Here is a 20978-nt window from a genome sequence, read left to right on the forward strand (position 1 = left end):
TAGCAATGTTATTTGACACGAGAGGTACAAATAACTCTGTCAAATTTGGCACAGATCGATTCAGATTTGGATATGCCTCCCAAATATTACTCCCTCCCTCCCCTCAGATTCCAAATTATAGCTGCTGGACAGCCATAATACGCATTCAAAAAAGGATCATATAGGGTTGCCCATATTCGACGGACCCATCTGGCAACGCCATAACTTTTGACAGAGATGTCACATACCGCGTTTGAAGCGTCAGTCCAAGCAGATTTTTACCATGAACCAATACACGCCACGCGAGCGCTCTGAAATAGTTGAAATTCACATTCAACAGAAGAAGTCAATTGTGAGAACTCAACGGGCTTTTAAAACATTAAAAAATGTGAGAAGTGCGCCTTCTAAGAACACCATTAAGCGTTTATACGAAAAATTTTCGACTGGGCTCTTTCTAATCCGAAGAGGCCATATAAAAGTCGACCAAGGCGATCGGCCGAGAATATCGCTGCCGTACGAGCCAGTGTTGAGAGGTCCCCAAGAACATCCCAAAAACGCCGTTCTCAGCTGTTGGGCATGGCTCGGTCCACTTTACAACGGATTATTCGCATTGATTTGCATTTTTTCCCGTCACAGTTTGGTGCGGCGTTAGTACGAAAACGGTCATTGGGCCGTTTTTCTTCCAAAATGAAAATGGCCATGCTGTTACCATCAATCAGGAGCGTTATCGCGACATGATGACCAATTTTGTGATGCCAATTATTCGTCGAAAGCGTATGAGGCAGTTCTGGTTTCAACAAGACGGCGCTCCACCGCACACAAGTCGCATAACAATCGACTTTCTGAAGAATTTGTTTCCGGGTCGTTTGATGTCGAAAAGTGGTGATTTGGACTGGCCACCGCGTTCGCTCGATTTGACGTCGCCTGACTTCTTCTTGTGGGGATATTTGAAGTCAAAGGTTTACGTTAACAACCCGTAACGTAACCGTAGAAGAGCTCAAGGACAACATTCGTGAAGAAATAGCCGCTTTTCCGGCCGAAATGGCAAAAACGATGGAAAATGCAGCAAAAAGGGCACAATACGTCATCAACGCCAGAGGCGGCCATTTGAGAGATATCATATTCAAAAATTGATGTAAACAAATCTACTTGGAACAAATTAAATGATTAACATTGCCAACCGACAAATTTTTATTTTTTCTTTGATTTTTCAAAAAAATTATGGGTCCGTCGAATATGGGCAACCCTGTAGTTATTATTTACATAAATTTATGTATAGACGTTTATTTGTGTTTGGGTTGTATCAGTCGACTATTTTGCATAGCCCCATAGCCCCGCACATCCGTTTTTTAACTTCAAAGCTGGTATTTGGAGAGCGCAATAGGTCTCACCTTATATGACAGACAATTGTTTATTCAGGTCAGTATTGTACTCGAATAGCTGCACCCATCCATATTAGATATTTGTGTGATTTCTGGCTCATTTTCAGGAACATTTTTTTAAGAATTCGTATTTAGGGGTTTGCAACAGCGCACACCCTTACTGACAGGTTCAGGTTTTCGTATAGCCTCTATTTAGCGGATCCTTCCCAAACTTGAAGCTCCCACTTTCTTTGATAGGTATCCGTTTTCGTATAACCCCTATATAGCCATATTTCCCATATTGGTATTTTAAACTCACAATAAATAATTGAATCTCGAAAATTTTATTCCATAGTGGAGGGCCTTAAAAAATCGGCCAGTCTAGACTTAATGTGTTTTTTTTTTTCTTAATTTTTAATTTCTGGAATAAAGGTTTCTTTTCATAAAAAAATATCTGCAAGAAATGTTTTTAGGCTCCTTGTAAAATTTATGCTACATATTTCAGTATTTTTAGGCTATTTTTAAATTTTCTTAAACTAAGACTAATTTTAATGATGATCATGTAGCTTGTATAAGATTGATATTTCCGAAAATCGGATTTCCTCTAAGCTACTCTTAATTTACAAGGTCTTTCCCTTCCTTCTCTACAAAAATTTATTTACACTGATAGTTTGCAACACCACCCTTGTGTGTGTGTGAGTTCCACTTCTTAATCCACTACCAAACCTAAGTCGGCGTTTAAGTGATCTTTTTTTTTATAAATTTTCGCTTTTTGAGAAGATGTTAATGTTAACAAGCTGTAATTTCAAATTATCTCTTGGATTGGATTTTCCTCTAGCACTCAACTGAAAATATAATTCAATGTCTGGTGTTCGTCAAACAACCAATGATACATGGCACCGATAAAGCATGGAGTGATCGCGTTGGTCTTGAGTTGATATGTCCGTTGGTTGGCTTTGGACGGTTGCTTCATTTGAGCGCAGGCTTTTTTAATGTAATTTTTTTGGGCGTTTAATAAATAAACGCCTACAGTTCTGATAGTTACTGCGGTTTTGGTTTGATATCTGTCTGTCCGCCTAGTATTTTTTTTTAATTTTTGACATTTTAGATGGATTTCTTGTGATTATAACAAATTTGCTATTTGTTGGCTGGTTGGCTGGTTGGTTCGTTGGTCGGAATGTTGTTTGTATTCTCCGGCTTATTAGTGTCTTTTCACTGTTCCACCCGCCCGCCATAATTTTTGTGATAGACAACAACTTGTTGGTCGGTTACAAGATCCGCACATTGAATTTCTGATGAATTAATGCCGGTGATTTATGAATTGTTAATTGGCTGCAGGCTTAATTTTGGGGCGGATTACAAAAATTGGCTTTCAAGTCAAAATAAAAAAAAAAATAAATAAATAATAAATAAAAATAAAAAAGAAAATAAAAAAAAAATCTCCAAAGAAGTTGAAATAGGGGTCATATTTGTCTAAAGAGCTTATTAAATGTGTCAATTATGGCCATGACCACCAATTGTGAATTGCTTAAGAACTTGTCAGAATAGCTACCCTCGAAAAATAGCAGGTACTTTTTTAATTGAAGAAGAAATGTCAAAAATTTAAGATTTCGCTTTGATCAAAGAATTTTAAAATCGAAATAATATTTCTTAAATGTCTAAAAATGTAGAAAAAAATTATAAGAAAATAATAAAAATTTAATTGCATCGGCCGGGAATCGAACCCGGGCCGCCCGCGTGGCAGGCGAGCATTCTACCACTGAACCACCGATGCTTGTTGAAATCCCCACTCCACTGTTGGTCGTGCCGAATATTGATGCTTGCTTTCTCGTCGCTTCTCTACTGTGTGGATGTATATTTTTATTGCTTTTGTTTTCGAAGATTATCACCCAACTAAGCAGCGACTAGCTATCCGGTCGGTCTTCAGCTTAGAGTGTTGATAAAATAAATAAAAGAGTAGTTTGTGAAAGTTGTATTTTAAGTTGGTTCGTATTTTCTATTGTGGTTGGTTTTACCCCATTCCACACAGCATCGGTGGTTCAGTGGTAGAATGCTCGCCTGCCACGCGGGCGGCCCGGGTTCGATTCCCGGCCGATGCAATTGACTTTTTTTCATTTTTTAAATTTTTTTTACACATTAATAAATATTATTATACCCTCCACCATAGTATGGCGGTATATTAAGTTTGTTATTCCAAAGTGTCGATCACCCCTAGCAAGCTCTACGCCGGGAATGGGCCAAAATACCGCAGAGCAACATTCGGGCAGCGTGTGACGCTTTCATTGGCCGTTTGAAGCCCATAATTCGTGCCAAGGGTGACTAATTCGAACAAATCTAAACTTATTTGAAAATTTGATGCTATTTCCGACATTTTTTGCTTTCATCAATTAAATTTTAAAAAATGTAGAAATTATGGCGTTAAACTTTGTTGCAGTTTTTTTATCTCAACCCGTATACGACGACGTGGACCCGCATAGGCATTTTTTGTCATAAGCCAATACAATATTCAAATGCGAAACTTGAAATGGAAATTCGGTGAATAATATAGCTAAAATCGTCAAAATACCGAATATAGGGAGGTACTATTATATGGGGGCTATACGAAGTCGTGGACCTGCATAGACAATTTTCTGTCATAGGTTGTAGTATCTATTACGAACTTCAAATACCATAGTTGAAACAATTCTGATGAATAATGTCGCTAAAATCATTTAAATACCGAATATCGGGATGTACCTTTATAAAGGGGCTATACGAAGGCGTAGACCTGCACAGACAATTTTCTGGCTTAGGCTGTAGTATCCGTTACGAACTTCAAATACCAAATTTGATACAATTTCGGTGAATAATGTCGTTAAAATCATGAAAATACCGAATATCGGGAGGTTCCGTTATATGTTGGCTATACGAAGACGTGGACCTGCACAGAGAATTTTCTGTCTTAGGCTGTAGCATTCATCACGAACTTCTAATACCAAATTTGAAACAATTCCGGTGAATAATTTTGCTAAAATCCTAAAAAAACCGAATATCGGAGGGAACCTTATATGAGGGCTATATGAAGACGTGAACCTGCACAGACAATTTTCTGTCGTAGGCTGTAGTATCCATTACGAACTTCAAATACCAAATTTGAAACAATTCCGATGAATAATGTCGTTAAAATCATGAAAATACCGAATATCGGGAGGTACCGTTATATGGAGGCTATACGAAGGTGTGGACCTGCACAGACAATTTTCTGTCATAGGCGAACATAACGAACTTTAAATATTAAATTTAAAACATTTCCGATGAATAATGCCACTTAAATCGTCAAAATACCGAATGTCGGGAGGTATCCTTATGTGAGGTTTATACGAAGACGTGGACCTGCATGTCCCATCTTCAATACCAAAAATCCTGCCGACATAATACACATTTGTGTACAATTTTATCAACCTACTTCATTTCGTTCGGAAGCTAGAGTGGTTTCCACAGACGGACGGACGTAGCGATCCGTCCGTCGACATAGAATTTTATGCTGATCAAGAATATATATACTTTGTGGGGTCTAAAATGTATATTTCGAGGTGTTACAGACGAGGAATGACAAACTTAATATACCCTCCATACTATGGTGAAGGATATAAAAGTGGAGATTTTTAGGTATTATTGGCAAAAAATTGTGGTTTTTGTTTCAAAAAAAATATTTCTGTAGTCATTTTACAGTTTGAAAATCATTATTGCCATACAACCCTCAAACAAATTTGTTTTGAAGCGACCAAACTCACGCAACGTAACAACAGATAAACTTCGTTTGGATAAAAATAAACAAAGCGACATGTATGATGGCCTGCTACAGCGAACATGTTGTACCGGTATGTTGGTGTCGAACTTCGTTTTGTTATTGTTTTATACTCTTCGAGCAAGCGAGTGGCAGAATTGCCATCGTTGTGTTCTCAAACATCAGTCAGTTGAGAGCAACATTTTGAACCGTTCGCATTGTGTTGACGGAAAGCGGAAGTTACGAAGAAGACGACGACGAAGAACACGAACACGACGATATAATGACGGTCAACAGTTCAAGTTTGATGAACTAGGAAAACGTAACAAAAATCGAATGAAAAAAATTAAATAAATAAATATAAACAAATAATAAAATGTATTTTCTTTTTGTTAAAAAAAATATTGCTGCGAAGTGAAAGAGAGAAAATAAATTAAAAAAAAAATAATTATTGGAAAAATGTGCGAAAAATGTTTTTAGTTGAAAATTAATAATTTTGTGTGTGTGCTCGCTTTTTTTGTTTGAGATAAGATATTGAGGCTAAGTGAGATAACATATAGAATCGTAAAGCATGCCAAAGTTTTGGCTAAAAAAGAATTCAAATAAAATAAAATAAAATAAAATTGTTTTTGCCAAAAGCCACGTGAATTTGCTTTTGAAAAGAAAAAATAAAAAACCTATGAAAAGAAATAATTGAAAATTTTTGTGAATGTGTGTGTGTGTATGAAGAAAATTTAAATAATCAGGTGTTGAAAGTTAAGCAAAAAATAAGAGAGTAACAAAATTACCTACCTTTGACCCATTGGGCTGCGTGACAAGTGCATTATTTTCTATTGGATACCAACTACCTGGACCAAACCTTGAGGCCTGCCTGCCTGCCTACCTGTTGCCAAAGGTGTAAAAGTGTTTATTTTTTTCAATGGGTGCGCTGGATGGATGTGCATCGGAGTATCTTTTCCATGAAGGTTAATTGTTAACATCTGGTTACACCCAACTAACCAGCCAAGCGTGTGCATCGCGCATCGTGTCTTTTGCGGCTTAAAACCTACATCTACATCTTTCCCATAAGAGTTATTCCAAGTAAATGCAAAATACCACGAAAAAGGCTTAGAGAACAAGTCTCCCCACCTCACCCGCAGATCGTCAGGTGATTTTCTATTTAACGTGAGCCAGCCAGCCAGTCGGCCAGCCAGCGTGTATGTCAATGCCAAAGCAAATACATCGAGTGGAACGAACAAGGTATTCTCATACCGGACTCGCTCTCTCTCCGCCAAACTTCAAACTACTTTGGATACTTTGTTTCACAGAGGAGATACCCCGAAACTTACTCTGAGAAGAGATATTAGACAACTAAATCTCAAGAGGCCGACTCTCTCTCTATCTCTCCCTAAGTCGTTGGAATAACTGATAACTGGGAGTCAAAGCTTTATACGGTTTAAAGAATATAAAACCGTATGTGAGAGTAACGAGATACAAAACAACAGCAACAACAAAAATAATAACAAACATATAGTGGAGTAAAAAAACTATCTGAAAACAAAATAACAAAAACAACGTGACCAGTGACCGGTTTTTTTGCAATTAATTTAAAAATTGTTTACATACACCACAAACGTGGTCGAAAAGGGGCAAAGATTGAACACAGACCGGTGGATAAAAGTGTGTAAGGTCCAAGAGCAAGAAAGAAAGGCTTTTTTGCACATGGCCTATTAAGAAACAAAAACAAAAAAAAAAAAAAAAACACACCTCACAGCAAGGAGGAATTCCAACCAGAACAAAAAAATTAAATAAAAAAAACCAACGAAGATACTTTTTGGCGCCCAACATCATAATCATCTTCATTGTTAACATCTTCTTCTCTCCCTAAACACAAAAAACGGAAAGAAAGCAGCAAAAAATCGCAAAACAACAACAAAAATATGAAGAATTTTCAAATCTAAAGAAAAAAAGCCCACCATTCATATTTGAAAGAAGAAGGAGAAAAAATACCAAACACTCGTCGTAGCAAAAAAAGTTGTTTTTTTTTTAACATAACCTCAAAAGTTCGCCGGTCAATCATGACACTGGAATTAAGGATTTTATCAACGGCGCTACTTGTTTTAGTAGCCGGTGTCTTAATGACCCACTCGTTCAACTTGGAAAGTCGCCTGCCCATTGTTAAATTCAATGCAAATCCAACATCGTATTTTGGCTATTCAATAGCCACGCACACCGTGGGAGAATACAATTGGCCAAATAACACTAAATGGTAAGTACGGAGAATGGAGATTTAAGATAAATACTTACAAAAATTTGGGGGTAAAAATAAGGAGGAAATGCTTAGAAGGATGGTAGAAAACAAGGAATATAAACGTGGCGCCCAACGTGAGAATATGAGTTGGGACTTGCAAAAAGCATAAATTCAAGAATTTAAGAAAATTTTCGAACATATTTTAGAAGTGAAGATGAAAAATATGCAATAAAGGAAAACGGACACAAAAGTGGCGCCCAAGGTGGGGATTTAAGTTGGGAGCTGCATGATTGAAAATTCAGAGATTTAGGAAATATTACAAACATAATTAAGTATTGAAAATGGAAAATGTGTAATAAAGGAAAGCGGACACAAAAGTGGCGCCCAATGTGGGAGTTTATGTTAGGAACTCCGAAACAAAACAAAAATACATGAATTCTTACCAATTTAAAAAAAAACATAATCTGAGGTTGGGGAATGTCTACCAAAGGAGAACGGACACAAAAGTGGTGCCCAACGCGGAGTTTGAGTTGGGAGCTGCATGATTGAAAATTCAAGAATTTAGGTAATATTACGAACATAATTTGGTAGTGAAGATGAAAAAATACGTAATAAAGGAAAACGGACACAAAAGTGGCGCCCAACGTGAGAATTTAAGTTGGGAGTTGTAAAAGCAAAATTTCAAGAATTTAGGGAATATTACAAACATAATCTAGCAGTGAAGATGAAAAATACGTAATAAAGGAAGCCAGACTCAAAAGTGGCGCCCAATGTGAGATTTTATGTTAGAAACTCCGAAAGAAACCAAAAATTCAAGAATTCTTACCAATTAAAAAAAACATAATCTGAGATTGAGGTATGTGTACCAAAGGAGAACTGACACAAAAGTGGCGCCCAAAGCGGGGATTTGAGTTAGGAATCTTCCAATATTTGAAAAAAAACTCGTATAGATGATTCAAAATTACTCTAAGGGTGGGGAATGTGAACTAAATAAAAACGGACGCAAAATTGGCGACTAACGTGGGGAGCTCCAGAAAATATGAAGGAATCTTCAAACATTTGAAAGAAAAAATAACTCGTGTAGGAGATTGAAAACGACTCTAATTGAAAGAAACACAAATATGAGATAAATAGCAGTGGCGCCCAAATGCGGTTATTTTAGTTGAGAGATGCCACACTGAAAATTCAAAGATTTTGGAAATTTTCAAAAAATAATCTACGAACGTATGATGGAAAATAACATTTAAACAAAATCATAAATGCGGCGCCCAATTTGGGAATTTGAATTGGGAGCTGCAGAAACAAAAATAAAAGAGTCAAGAAAAAATTAGAATTATCTGGTGTAGAATTGATGAGAATAGCATAAATGTGGCGCCCAACATGGGTCTTTGAGTTGGAAGCAATAAGACCTTGAACTAAGGAATGTAGATAGAATATAGATTTAGATCGGAATTTGGGGGAAGTACCAGAAGGAGAGGAACGATGGCAGATCTTCACACCAGATATTGTGTTAGTAAAAAGACTGGGATATTTGAGGAGAATCGGATGCTTATTTCACATTTTATAAGACTTATAATTATTCATGATAGAGTGGCCCTACCCCTAGATCGTCTCCACATGTCCTGAAACGGATTTGGCCCAAAGAGTACCAGGCTCTAAAGTCGTTATTTCGGTGAGGCACGCTTTGGCCGTATCAAATGATATATACCCTCTGTAGCCATATGGCTGAGGGTACAAAAATCGCGGGCAAATAGAAAATATAATATATAATAACTAGAGGTCTCGAAACAAACTAAAACTATAGTTAAATAAGAAAAGTATTGCAGAAAAAACATCAGAGTAAATGTTGGCGCCCAACGTGGGGTATTAGAAAATAAACTATCACACCTGACAATGAGTGATTAGAAACGAAATGCTTTGTAGAAAATATGGAATAACTAGTAAACCCTTTCAATATTCTATATTTGATGCAGTATCCTTCATCAAATCTTTTCCCAAAGATGGGAACACACAGAATATCCTATGAGCTAAACCCGTCTAAACGTTTAGTAAAAAAACAATGTAAATGAATTTATATTACTTCCCACAAAATATTCCTTCACAAGTTTAGAATTGTTCAGATGTTCATGGGAACCGAGATAATTCGCCGTGGTTCAATTTAGTTTAGTTCAATTCATAAATCTGCAGTTTTTCTGGTATCTTGGGTCCCTACAGGTAAACTATTTTATGTGACACATAAGTTGTATTTCGGTTCTTGTATTGTTTAATTGATATATTCCAAATTATGGCGCCCAACATGAGCATATATTTGTTTAATTTCGACAATAAGAGAAAATTCTCAGTTTTTTGTCCATTCCTCTCCAATTAATTCGTATATATGTTTTAAACTGGGCCTCAAATCAATCAAAAGATAAACCATATAACCAACCCCGCAAAAGCCCCTGGTAATAGATCCTGATTCTATAAAAATATGAAACGAAAAAGATGTTTTCTTTACAAAATTTTTTCATTTGATATTTTACTCCCTAGAAAAATTGATCCTCTAATTGGAGTCCATTTTATAAACACAGGCTTATCCGATTTTAGAGCCCTTAAAACTTCTTCTACTCAAAAAAAAAATATAATTTAACATTTATGATTTTTTTCCCAAAATAAGTGTTATTTTCACGCATTCCCCTATTCGGCAAGACTTCTGTACATTTCAGAATATAGACATACCCATGTACATATATTTATACAACAAATTATTTCATATCAATATTTACTTTCAATACACTATACTGTGTTCAATCATATCTCATGTTCGCTGGCTCTCTCATAGCCCTAAAGTAAAGTTCAATATACAAGCGTATTGAGGCATTTCTTGATATCAGCTGGCTAGACTTTCAAAAGCAAGTCAATCGATACAATACGTTCGTTCAGAAAGCTAATACACGGCACCAATGGACGGACCGTCGGAGAAATGTAAATAAAAAAAATTGTATGAAAAAATGACAGCAACAAAACAAGTATTTACATAATGATAGCGAAAAAAATAGTTCTGAAACTAATTTTTTCTTTCAGCAGAACAGAACCTGAGCACGGAGGGCCCAGGAGCGGTGTCACCTAACCATCAATAATAATAATAACAACAACAAAAAACAACAACATTGTTGATATGATACTCGTCTCCTACCACAACAATTCATATCTGTTTACCTTTATTTGTGGAATACTCGAATATCGTTGGCTACCTGAATGGAGGGGGGAATCGCATTCTGCTACATTTTCTTTTTTTCTTCCAAATTCCAAGTACAATTTTCTGTTATTAGTTTTGTATTTGCTACACTGAGAGCTGAGATATGCTATAATTTAATTAATCAATTTGTCTTTTTTGTTGCCAAACAATTAGCCGCGTTGTGTGTTTGGTTTTGGTGTTGAACAAAAATTTAATTTGTTCTTTAAAGTTTTGTAACTTAATTTTGTTGATATTCGTTTCGCTGTGGGGCAAGGAAAATGACATCATTACTTCTTTTTTATAAAAACGATAATTCTCTTCCTATGCCATAATTTGGCGGAAATAAGGCTGTTATCAAACAGACATGCTTTATAGGATAACATATGTGAAGAATTATGGCCCAAACTGATTAGACCATAAAACCTTTTTTTTTGATGGAGACATGAAAGATACGGCCTTATGTTGGGCATTGCTGAAATTTCTATTTAACAAATTAAAACATATCAGTGGGTTTTGTCAACAGATATACAGGGTGAGATAAAAAAAACTATAAAAAATCAAACGACATAATTTTTACATTTTTTATAACCTACAACACTATGTGTTGTTGGGCCAAAAATTATGTAACACCTCGAAATATTGGTTTTCGACATAGGAAAGTATATATGGATCTTCCTATATCGCCGAGCTGAGTCGATCTAGCTATGTATGTCCGTCTGTCCATGTAAAATTGCAATCACTCTACAGGTCGCAATTATGGCCCGATCTTCACGAAATTTAGAATGTAGGTGGGGCTAGGGCCAGAATAGAACCCTATTACTTTTGGAGATGATCGCATAAGACAGATAAACAGAAAAAAATTCCTGATCACACAATTGAAGCCAATCGACACGCCTGAGAAGAGAGTTAAGGACAGGGAAGAAATCTAGCATTTTGGATGACCATTGGATTATATTTAGCTGTAAACTGGACCGCAACAACTAACAGCACGACGGAGTGCGTAACTATTGGGCAAATGTCCCTTGTCAAAATGCTGGGCGGTGTTCCGTGACATAACTTCAAAAGCGAAATCTTCCAAAATGGATTTGGACATAACATAATATCATATTGTAGTGTTGTAGGGTATCACATGGTCTGCTCCGCACGACTATAGCCTTTGCTTACTTGTTTTTTAAATTAAAGCAAAAAATATCGGAAATAGCATCAAATTTTGGAATAAGTTTAGATTTGTTTATATTTATCACCTTTAACACGAATAATGGCCTTCAAACTGCCAATGAAATCGTCACATGCTGCCCGAATGTTGCTCTCGGGTATTTTGCCCCTTTCTGGCGAAGCGCTTGCTTAAGGTGATCGACACTTTGGTATGTTTTAGTGCCAACCTTGCATTTCAAAATAATCCAGCCACAATAGTTCAACGGATTGGTATACGGAGATTTTGGTGGCCATTGTGCGCTGGAAATGAAGCGAGCAACCTCATTTTGTAACAATTCTTGGTTGGCGCGTGCTGAGTGCGATGGTGCTGAGTCCTGATGGAATGTGCAAGGTCTGCAGCCAAAATGTTTGCGTGCCCAAGGCTTTAATACACCCTCCAGAATATATTCTGATTAATACGAGCGGAGAGCGACCATCGGCTGTTATGGCGGCCCACACCATCACCATGGCCGGCGCTTGAGTTCTGGTGGTCAACCGAAGATTCATATTTTCAGCTGACCTCTTTGGCAAGAAAACACGATCATTTTGTTTGTTTGTGATCGGAGAAAACCAAATTCGGCAGTTCACGACTTACGGCCAAGCAAAGCAACTGTTTTGCTCTTTTGAGTCTATTTTCTTTCTGTTGCGGTGTAAGTTCTTGCACTTTTTGGAATTTCAATGGCTTCACCCCGAGAAAGTGCTCTTTTCTTGGCTTCATTTCAAAAAAGGTCTGGTCTTTTGGATTTTTTTTTAATATTTTTAAGACTGAAATATTTCGTGTTATGGACACATCTGAGGCAATTTCCTACAAAAAAAATAAATAAATAATTAAAATAAAGCAAATTTGGTGGAGTCGTTCTTCAGGGTAAGGCCTATCGGAATTTATCTTTTTTCGCTTCAATTCCAAAAAGGTCTTTCCTTTTTGCGTTACTTTTTTATTATTTAATTTTTCTTTTTTTAATAAGAAAAAATCCAATTTAAATAACATTTGTTTTATTCATTCATTAACGTAAATTACTGAAGCATGCTGTACTGCATTTGCCAGCCAGCCAGCTAAGAAAAACGTGACTTGCCGCAAAGTGTCTCGGGATTTTTCTCTCCCTCTTCATTCTCTTTTCATGATTGTTATCTTTATTTGTTATAAGATACCTTTAAATATTTATTTAAAAAATAAACAAGTTTTTTGCGAAAAATATGCAAAAAAAGACAACATAACAGGCTTTGCAAAAAAAAAAAAAAAAAAAACAATTTTATGATATTTTTCTTGTATTATTTGCAAAGTAATTCAGAACATGGAGCCGGCCGACCGGCCGGCAATAAAGGTACATATTTTTTCAACTCATTACCAGTAGAAAAAAAATCCACAGGAAATAAGAACATATGACTCGTTTTAGTTTTCTCTTATTAATAATACAAATATTTACCGGGGCAATAATGATGCAGAATGAGAAGAGAAGAAAAAAAAAAACTTAAAAAACAACGATAAAATAAAATTGTGACTAATATTACCGGGAACAAAATAGAACTGTTAATGAATTCTTGGTACAGCATATGACGATAGTGTAGTGCAAATATATAATTAGTATTTGTGGGGTAATTAAAAAAAAAAACTGACGTAGGTAGATAAGGTATGAAAAAGAAGAAGAAATTCAAGGACTCGTTTTGACAAAGTCGATAATTTCAATCTCAGACTCCTGATTCATTTCATTCAAAAATTGGTTTATTTCCATTGATATTGACTATTTTCTATTTTATAATATTTAATAAAAACCATTGTTCATACTTTATATGAACACAATATTTAAATAGTGTTGCCAATTTGTGAACACAGTTCATAAAACTAGAATTGAGGTCTAATGTACCCAAGGGAAGAAGAGAGAGAGAGAGAGAGAGACACACACACTTTGGTGAGCTTTCCTGCGATATTGACACAACATTAAAATCAACTTATCTCTCTCGCTCTATCTCTCTCTCTCTCTCTTTTATCTGCCAAAAAAAAATTTGGGCTATTTTGGTAAAATGTAGGAAAGATTATACTAAGTTAGCAATAACAAGGTGCGATAAAATCCAATTTTTCAATAATTAACTGAAAAAATTCTGCAGATTATGAAAGGAGAACTAAAAATTTCCTCCATTTTTCCCCTCTTCCACACTCTTGAAAATTTTCGGTTTAAGATTCCGTCGAGTTTTAAACATATTTTGAATAAAGAAACAAAAATACTCCCCTTTGATGACACGCTTAAGATTTAAAACTCCTGACTAAAATAGCCCTCGTATTGTTATCTGTAATACTGAAAAAGACACCATACATATATATATTTTTTTCAGGAATTTTAACCCTCAAGCGACTCAACAAGAGGGTCTTTATGATTCTTTTTTCAAAATATGGTTAACAACTCCCTTTAAACAGGGTCGCAGTCGGACGAAACGGCTGAAGTTAGAATCTAGACATTTTGCACGAGGGTCTGTCTAGGTGCTTAGGAAATTCGTACCAATAGGTTACGAAAAGTACTAGTATGTACTAAAATTGCATGCTTTGTATTGGAAAACGGAATGAGTAGAATTCTGAAATTTGCAATGAGGCTCACTGATGGAACTCAGGATAGATGTGCCAAATTTTTTTCTTGGACATTTAAACTTGAAGGTTCGAACGAAAAGTTCTAAAACGGTACTAAATTTCTAAAATGGACATATAGAGGTGATTTCGGAAATTTTTGCTATAATTGCACGAAAAGTACTAAATAGTACCAGATTAGTTACTAAGTGAATGAATAGAGATGAAATCCTGAAATTTGATATTTAGATGACTGATGGTATCTCGGTTTGCAATTTGGCGGTGATTTGAAAGTGTGTACTATAATTGTACAAAAAGTACTGAATAGTACTAAATTGGGTATTGGATGAAGGGATATAGATAAAATGCTGAAAATTGATATTGAGGTCTCTCTTGGATTTTTTTTTTGAAATGTGTTCTATAATTTTACAAAAAGTACTAAATGGTACTAAATTTGGTATTGGATGAAGGGATAGAGCTGAAATCGTGAAATTTGATATTGAGATCTATGTTGGTATCTGGAATTGAGATATGGAAGTGGTTTTGGGAAATGTGCACTATAATTGTACGAAAAGTACTAAATGGTACAAAATAGGGTATGGGGTGAAGGGATAAAGCTGGAATCCTCAAATTTGATATGGATGTCACTATTGGTGTTAGTGGTTAAAGGAAAGAGCTTTTTTTTGACATGAGTACTATATATATTCGAAAATTACTAAGTGGTACTAAATTGGGTATTGAGCGAAGGAATAGAGCTGGAATACCGAAATTTAATTTTAAAGACTCTGTTGGTATCTGGAATTGAGATAAGAAGTTGGATTTGGAAATACGTTCTATTTTTGTACGAAATGTACTAAATGTGGTATTCGGTGAAGGGATAGGGCTTTGATGTTCAGGTCTCTGTTTGTATATGGGATTGAGATATGGGTTTTTTGAAAATGTATTCTATATTTGTGCGAAAAGTTCTAAATGGTACCACATTTGGTATGGGATGAAGAAATGGAGCTGTAATCCTGAAATTCGATATGAATATCACTATTGGTTGAGAGGAGGAGCTGGTTTTGGATTTGAATACTAAATGGTACTTAATTTGTTAATGGGGGAAATTATAGAGATGAAATCCTGAAATTTGATATGGATGTCACTATTGGTGTCTGTTGTTGAGGGAAGGAGCTGATTTTGAATATACGTTCAATAATTGTTTAAAAAGTACTAAATGGTGGTAATTTTGGATCACTGTTGGTATTGGTGATGTAGAGATGAAGATTGTTTTGGACGTGCACCACATTTTGCTTGCCATATTTTCTATAGAATCTCTTTTGGAATTTCGAATTCTTGTTATGGAAATAAGCCGTTTTTATACAGCCCTTATATCAAAATACCCCCGATTTTATTATTTCGAAATATATACAGGGTGAGATGAAAAAACTGCAAACAACTTCAGACTGCTGTCGTTTTAAGACACTCATCCGACGACCTATCAGCTATTATATGCGAAGACCTTTCAGCTCTTCTATGCGAAGACCTTTCAGCTCTTCTATGCGAAGACCTTTCAGCTCTTCTATGCGAAGACCTTTCAGCTCTTCTATGCGAAGACCTTTCAGCTCTTCTATGCGAAGACCTTTCAGCTCTTCTATGCGAAGACCTTTCAGCTCTTCTATGCGAAGACCTTTCAGCTCTTCTATGCGAAGACCTTTCAGCTCTTCTATGCGAAGACCTTTCAGCTCTTCTATGCGAAGACCTTTCAGCTCTTCTATGCGAAGACCTTTCAGCTCTTCTATGCGAAGACCTTTCAGCTCTTCTATGCGAAGACCTTTCAGCTCTTCTATGCGAAGACCTTTCAGCTCTTCTATGCGAAGACCTTCGAGCTCTTCTATGCGAAGACCTTCCAGCTCTTCTATGCGAATACCATCCAGCCCTTCTATGCGAAGACCTTCCTCTAGCTCTAGTTGGAGGAGAAAATTCGAAATTCTCTGAAGCCGATCCGTTAACTACTTTCACAAAATTGAAAATAATGAAAATTCAGAGAACAATTTTGAGATTTTTCAACTTACGCCTAATTTTACAATTTTTCTTATATGGAAAGGAAGTAGAAAAGTTATGTACTTACCATAATGGGAGTCCTGCAAATATAAAAAAATATTTTTAAATTTTATATTTTCAAAGAAAATTCATATAAAAATAAATAGAGAACATAATTTTTGAAATTTCTAAGCATTTTTCTTTCATCTCATGTTCCTTTCAGATTTTCTTACAATGTCTGAAATTTCACTTTCTATTCCAGTACTTCCTGCAAATTTTATAGCCATGTACAATTTAGGTTTTATTACAATTATTATTTTTAATTTTTTTCTTTAATTTTTTTTCTTTTAATTTTTTTTTAGACGAAAAATACTTTCTTATTTTAAAGTTATAAAAATTGTCAACACCTCCCTATTAATGTAAAATTCTATGAATTCATGTTTTGACAAGCCATAAATACCCAAATAGAGAATTTAAATATAAATAATTTTTACCACGGTACAATGGCTAAATGATGTAAGAATGCCCTACCGTTTGCTTTGAAAATATTTACGACCTGAAACCTGGCCTTAGACAAAATTTTATTAATTAGAAATTCAAAATCAAATAGACAATTTGCATTTCAATAGAAAAGAAATATTGAACATAAATAATCATATTTACACATGTATGTATGTACGTATGCATGTATGTATACCTGTGTAAATTAAGCTGTCAACAGGGATTACAATGGCAAATATTCGAAAAAAAAAACAAAAGAGAACAAATCAGGAAATAAGCCATAAAACATGATTTTATGGCTCAAACCTGACAAAATCGGGCGCCATCAAATGACCATTACAGGAATATATTTTTAAGTGGCCATAAAATAAACACAAACTTTCTACAAAAAAAATAATTATTGCAAACATAAATCGGCAAACGCACACACAAAAACCTAAATGGAAAAGGTATTTTTCTGTTTTTCCTGCTAATCCATAACTTCCTGTTGAAACTAATACCAAGAGAAACTCAAGACATTTGGCATGGCAGGAAAAGGTTATTTTAAGAAAGCAAAAAAAAAAAAACAAGTGTCGACATGAAAATCAGTTTTTGTTGGTCATTAAATTCAGATTTACATGCATCTACCTAGGCCGTGATTGAGTTTATGGTTCCTGGGAAATTCTATAAAATTTTCACCTATCTGCCTCCTTGCTGGTGTTATCTAGTCACTAAAATCTCTTGGCGAATCTGTTGTTTTCTTCCTAAAGACCATTCGGTGTTGCTGTAACACTGCAATTTTTTGCTACCTTTCTGTGCATGCCTGCATTCATACCTGTCATGTTGAACATGACATAAATGATCCATTTTGGACGGGAGATAAAAATCGTCCATCTTGAGAATTAGATAACATTAAGAGCGTTGTAATTGTGTTCTGCACTAGGTAGCCAATACCAGCCACCCAAAAAAGGATGACATTTACCTGTTCCAGTTTTATGACACAACCATCGACTATTAGATAAGAACGGCTGACAAGCATATCAAATGTTCATATTTGGTTCATATTTCAAGAGTAGCCATAACCAGAACCAAACAAAAACTTATCAAGAACAATAATATTTTGTAGATTAATTTTCTTTGGGACTTTTATGAGCAGGTTCAAGCATATTTTTTTATAAGCTGCTTGACCGGTAGTCCAGTGTGTGGTGAAAAATGTGATTTTTATTTTTTGGTAGAGATAAGATATCACTACAAAAATAGTATTAAAAAATATGCCTAGCGACGGAAAACCTTGATGGAATGTCATTACCTAACAAAGCCAAGCGGTTTTATTACAAAAATTTAAGAGCCTAACAATAAAGGTGCGATAATGAGGTTAGATTTTTCAGTTGACCCGTGAAGTTACATAAAGTTAGAGCTGAGTGTTATTTTTAGTTCTTTATTTAAAACTATGAATGCTCCACAGTTTAGAGTTTATAGAGAAGCCAAATTTATAAAATTTCAAATTAAAAAAGTTAATAAAAAATCACAAGACTGTCATAAAAATAATCCATTTTGAAGTGGCGCCCAAGGAAGATTTCAAGGAAAAGTGCTCAATATTCTTTCCGAATTGTAGGTTGAGCAAGAAGCAAATAATAATGCTAAGAATTTTGGTAGGCTCCAGTTAAAAGAGTTAATACAAACTTAAGTTCAAATTTCTTATTAAAATTTAAACAAAAAACACATATCTCAAATCTCTCATTAAAATAAATAATTTTTGGAGTGGCGCCCAACATGGACAAAGTTAAAAAATGCTCATTTAGTAAAATTATTAATCCGAGGAAAGAAAATTATTTCATTTACTTTATGATTTGAGATTGGCGCCCAACGTTGATCAAAATGCGTTGAAAATGGACACAATTTAAAATATAACATTAATAAAATCAAAAGTCTGTCATAAAAATAAACCATTTTTTAGTGGCGTCCAACGTAGATTTTAAAGAAGAGTGCTCGCTGTTCATCACAAATTTTAGATTAAGCTAAGGAAAAATAATAATTGTGAGAAGTTTTGTAGTTTCCAGTTATAGAAGTTAATAAAAGCTTAAGTATTACACTAAATTAATTATTTGAAATTGGCGCCAAACGTATATCACAGCCAAATTTTGTTAAAAACAGATACCATTAAATATATAAAATTCATAAAATTGTAAGTCTTCCATAAAATTAACCAATTTTTAAGTGGCGTCCAACGTGTGAGAAATTGAAAACATTCAATACTTTATAAAATGTAGATTTTTATAAAAGTTAAAAGTTTTGGTTAACATATTTATTGCAAAATTGTGGTCCAACGTAGTTAACAGCAAGCTTGCCTAAATCATTCTTGAAATTTGTCGAAAATGACGATGATTTCATTAAAATTGATGCTTATTAAGTGGCGCCCAATGTGGGCCATATTTAATATGCTCATTTTATAATAAAATAAGTAAGGAAAACACTTATGCAGATTCCTGCTAAAAAAGACAACACAATTGAAAACTATATTTTATTAAAACTACAAGTTTTTTTTAATAAAATTAATTGGCGCCCGACGTGGATCATAGTGAAAATGCAAATTCGTTTTAAAATTGTCGATAAGCAAAAAATAATAAAAATATTTTTTGTACAGTAAATAACAATTATTTAATTTAATTTATGATTTCTAACTGGCGCCCAACGTGAAACACAAAGAAAACGCTCAGATATTTTAAAAATTAGTCAAAAAAACCGACAAATTAATAATTAAAAAAAACGTATTCAGGTCCCAGTCAATAACAACTTAAGTCATTATTTTATCATCTACAAATGGCGCCCAACGCAGAATGCTGCAAGAATGTCTAGAGCATTTATGGTAGGCCTTGAAAAAAAAAAAATTTTCAAAAAACCCTTATTTATGACAGTCCTTGAAAATATTAATTTTTTAAAAAATCCACGTTTATGGTAGGCCTTGAAAAAATATTTTTAAAACAAGTAAAAAAACTGTAAGTTCGGCCGGACCGATCTTAGAATACCCTCTGTAGTATCCATTACGAACTTCAAACACTAAATTTTAAACAATTCTGCTAAAATGCTCCAAATACCGAATATCGGGAGGTACCGTAATAGGGGGGCTATACGAAGACGTGGACTTGCACAGACAATTTTCTGTCATAGGCTGTAGTATTCATTACGAACTTTAAACACTAAATTTGAAACAATTCTGGTGAATAATGTCGCTAAAATAATCAAAATACCGAATATCGGGACGTAGCGTAATATGGGGGCTATACCAAAACGGGGACCTACATCACCCATTTCAAATACCAAAAGTCCTGCAGACATGATACACATTTGAGTAACATTTTATCAACCTACTTCATTTCGTTCGGAAACTAGAGTGATTTCCACAGTGGGACAGACGGATAGGCGAACGGACATCGCTAAATCGACATAGAATTTGATTTTGCTGATCAAGAATATATACTTTGTGAAGTCTAAAATGTATACTACGAGGTGTTACAAACCGAATGACAAACTAACAATAAACAATAAACCCTCCATACTATGGTGGAGGGTAAAAAATCCACGTTTAAGGTTGGCCCAACATTGAATGGTTGGGCGCCAGTAACGCATACGTTTACCCATAGCACATGGAAATATATAATCGTAATCTTAAACAGATTTTTGGATTGTATTTATCTTGATCTGCTAAATTCATATTGACATTTATATCCAGTCTATTTATAAAATAGCTGGACGTGTAGCCCATGTTGTTCGAAAATATAAAAAGGCCGGGTGTTTTACCCTTCCCGTCTTTGACAATTAACAATTTTTCTTTTAATTATTTTCAAAATAAACTTAACTCAAAACTTCTTAAGTTGGTAATAAAAAAAGAAGAAAACACAAATTATTTAACTCTTTGTCCGAAGACGAAGTGTTATTTAATTGAGGTTTTGTTAGTTTTTTTTATTCTTCCCTTAATTGAAAGCCGAACTTCAAAAATAAAAAAGAAACAATTACTAGATTTTCTTTTCTTTATTGAAAAAGTCATAAAAACTACAACAAACCATAAATAATTTAGGCCCAAGAAGTCTATCCCCAACTTTGATGTTTCATTGCATTGGACTGATAGTCAGCGGGTCAATGGTTTGATTGTCTAACTAACCCTTCTTTACTTAATT

At 34.8% G+C, this 20978-nt stretch overlaps 1 protein-coding gene and 2 non-coding genes across 4 annotated transcripts in view; 2 read left to right on the plus strand and 1 right to left on the minus strand.

Moving 5' to 3' along the window:
• Positions 1 to 3043: 3043 nt before the first annotated feature.
• On the minus strand, positions 3044 to 3114 carry TRNAG-GCC (transfer RNA glycine (anticodon GCC)). Its single transcript has one exon. It is a non-coding gene; the product is annotated as a tRNA-Gly (tRNA).
• A 254-nt stretch (positions 3115 to 3368) lies between these two features.
• Positions 3369 to 3439, plus strand: TRNAG-GCC (transfer RNA glycine (anticodon GCC)). The gene has a single exon. It is a non-coding gene; the product is annotated as a tRNA-Gly (tRNA).
• A 2323-nt stretch (positions 3440 to 5762) lies between these two features.
• LOC101896595 (integrin alpha-PS1) overlaps positions 5763 to 20978 on the plus strand; it is a 188551-nt gene continuing 173335 nt past the window's right edge. Inside the window, exon 1 of one of the 2 annotated variants that reach the window (XM_059122116.1) lies at positions 5763 to 7354. In XM_059122116.1, coding sequence (XP_058978099.1) covers positions 7164 to 7354 — 191 coding nt within the window. In that variant the 5' untranslated portion in view covers positions 5763 to 7163. The remainder of the gene's footprint in view (positions 7355 to 20978) is intronic. The other variant, XM_059122117.1, reaches the window with a different exon arrangement.

This window comes from Musca domestica, unplaced genomic scaffold, assembly GCF_030504385.1.
Source record: "Musca domestica strain aabys unplaced genomic scaffold, Musca_domestica.polishedcontigs.V.1.1 2, whole genome shotgun sequence".
Classification (NCBI taxonomy): Eukaryota; Metazoa; Arthropoda; class Insecta; order Diptera; family Muscidae; genus Musca; species Musca domestica.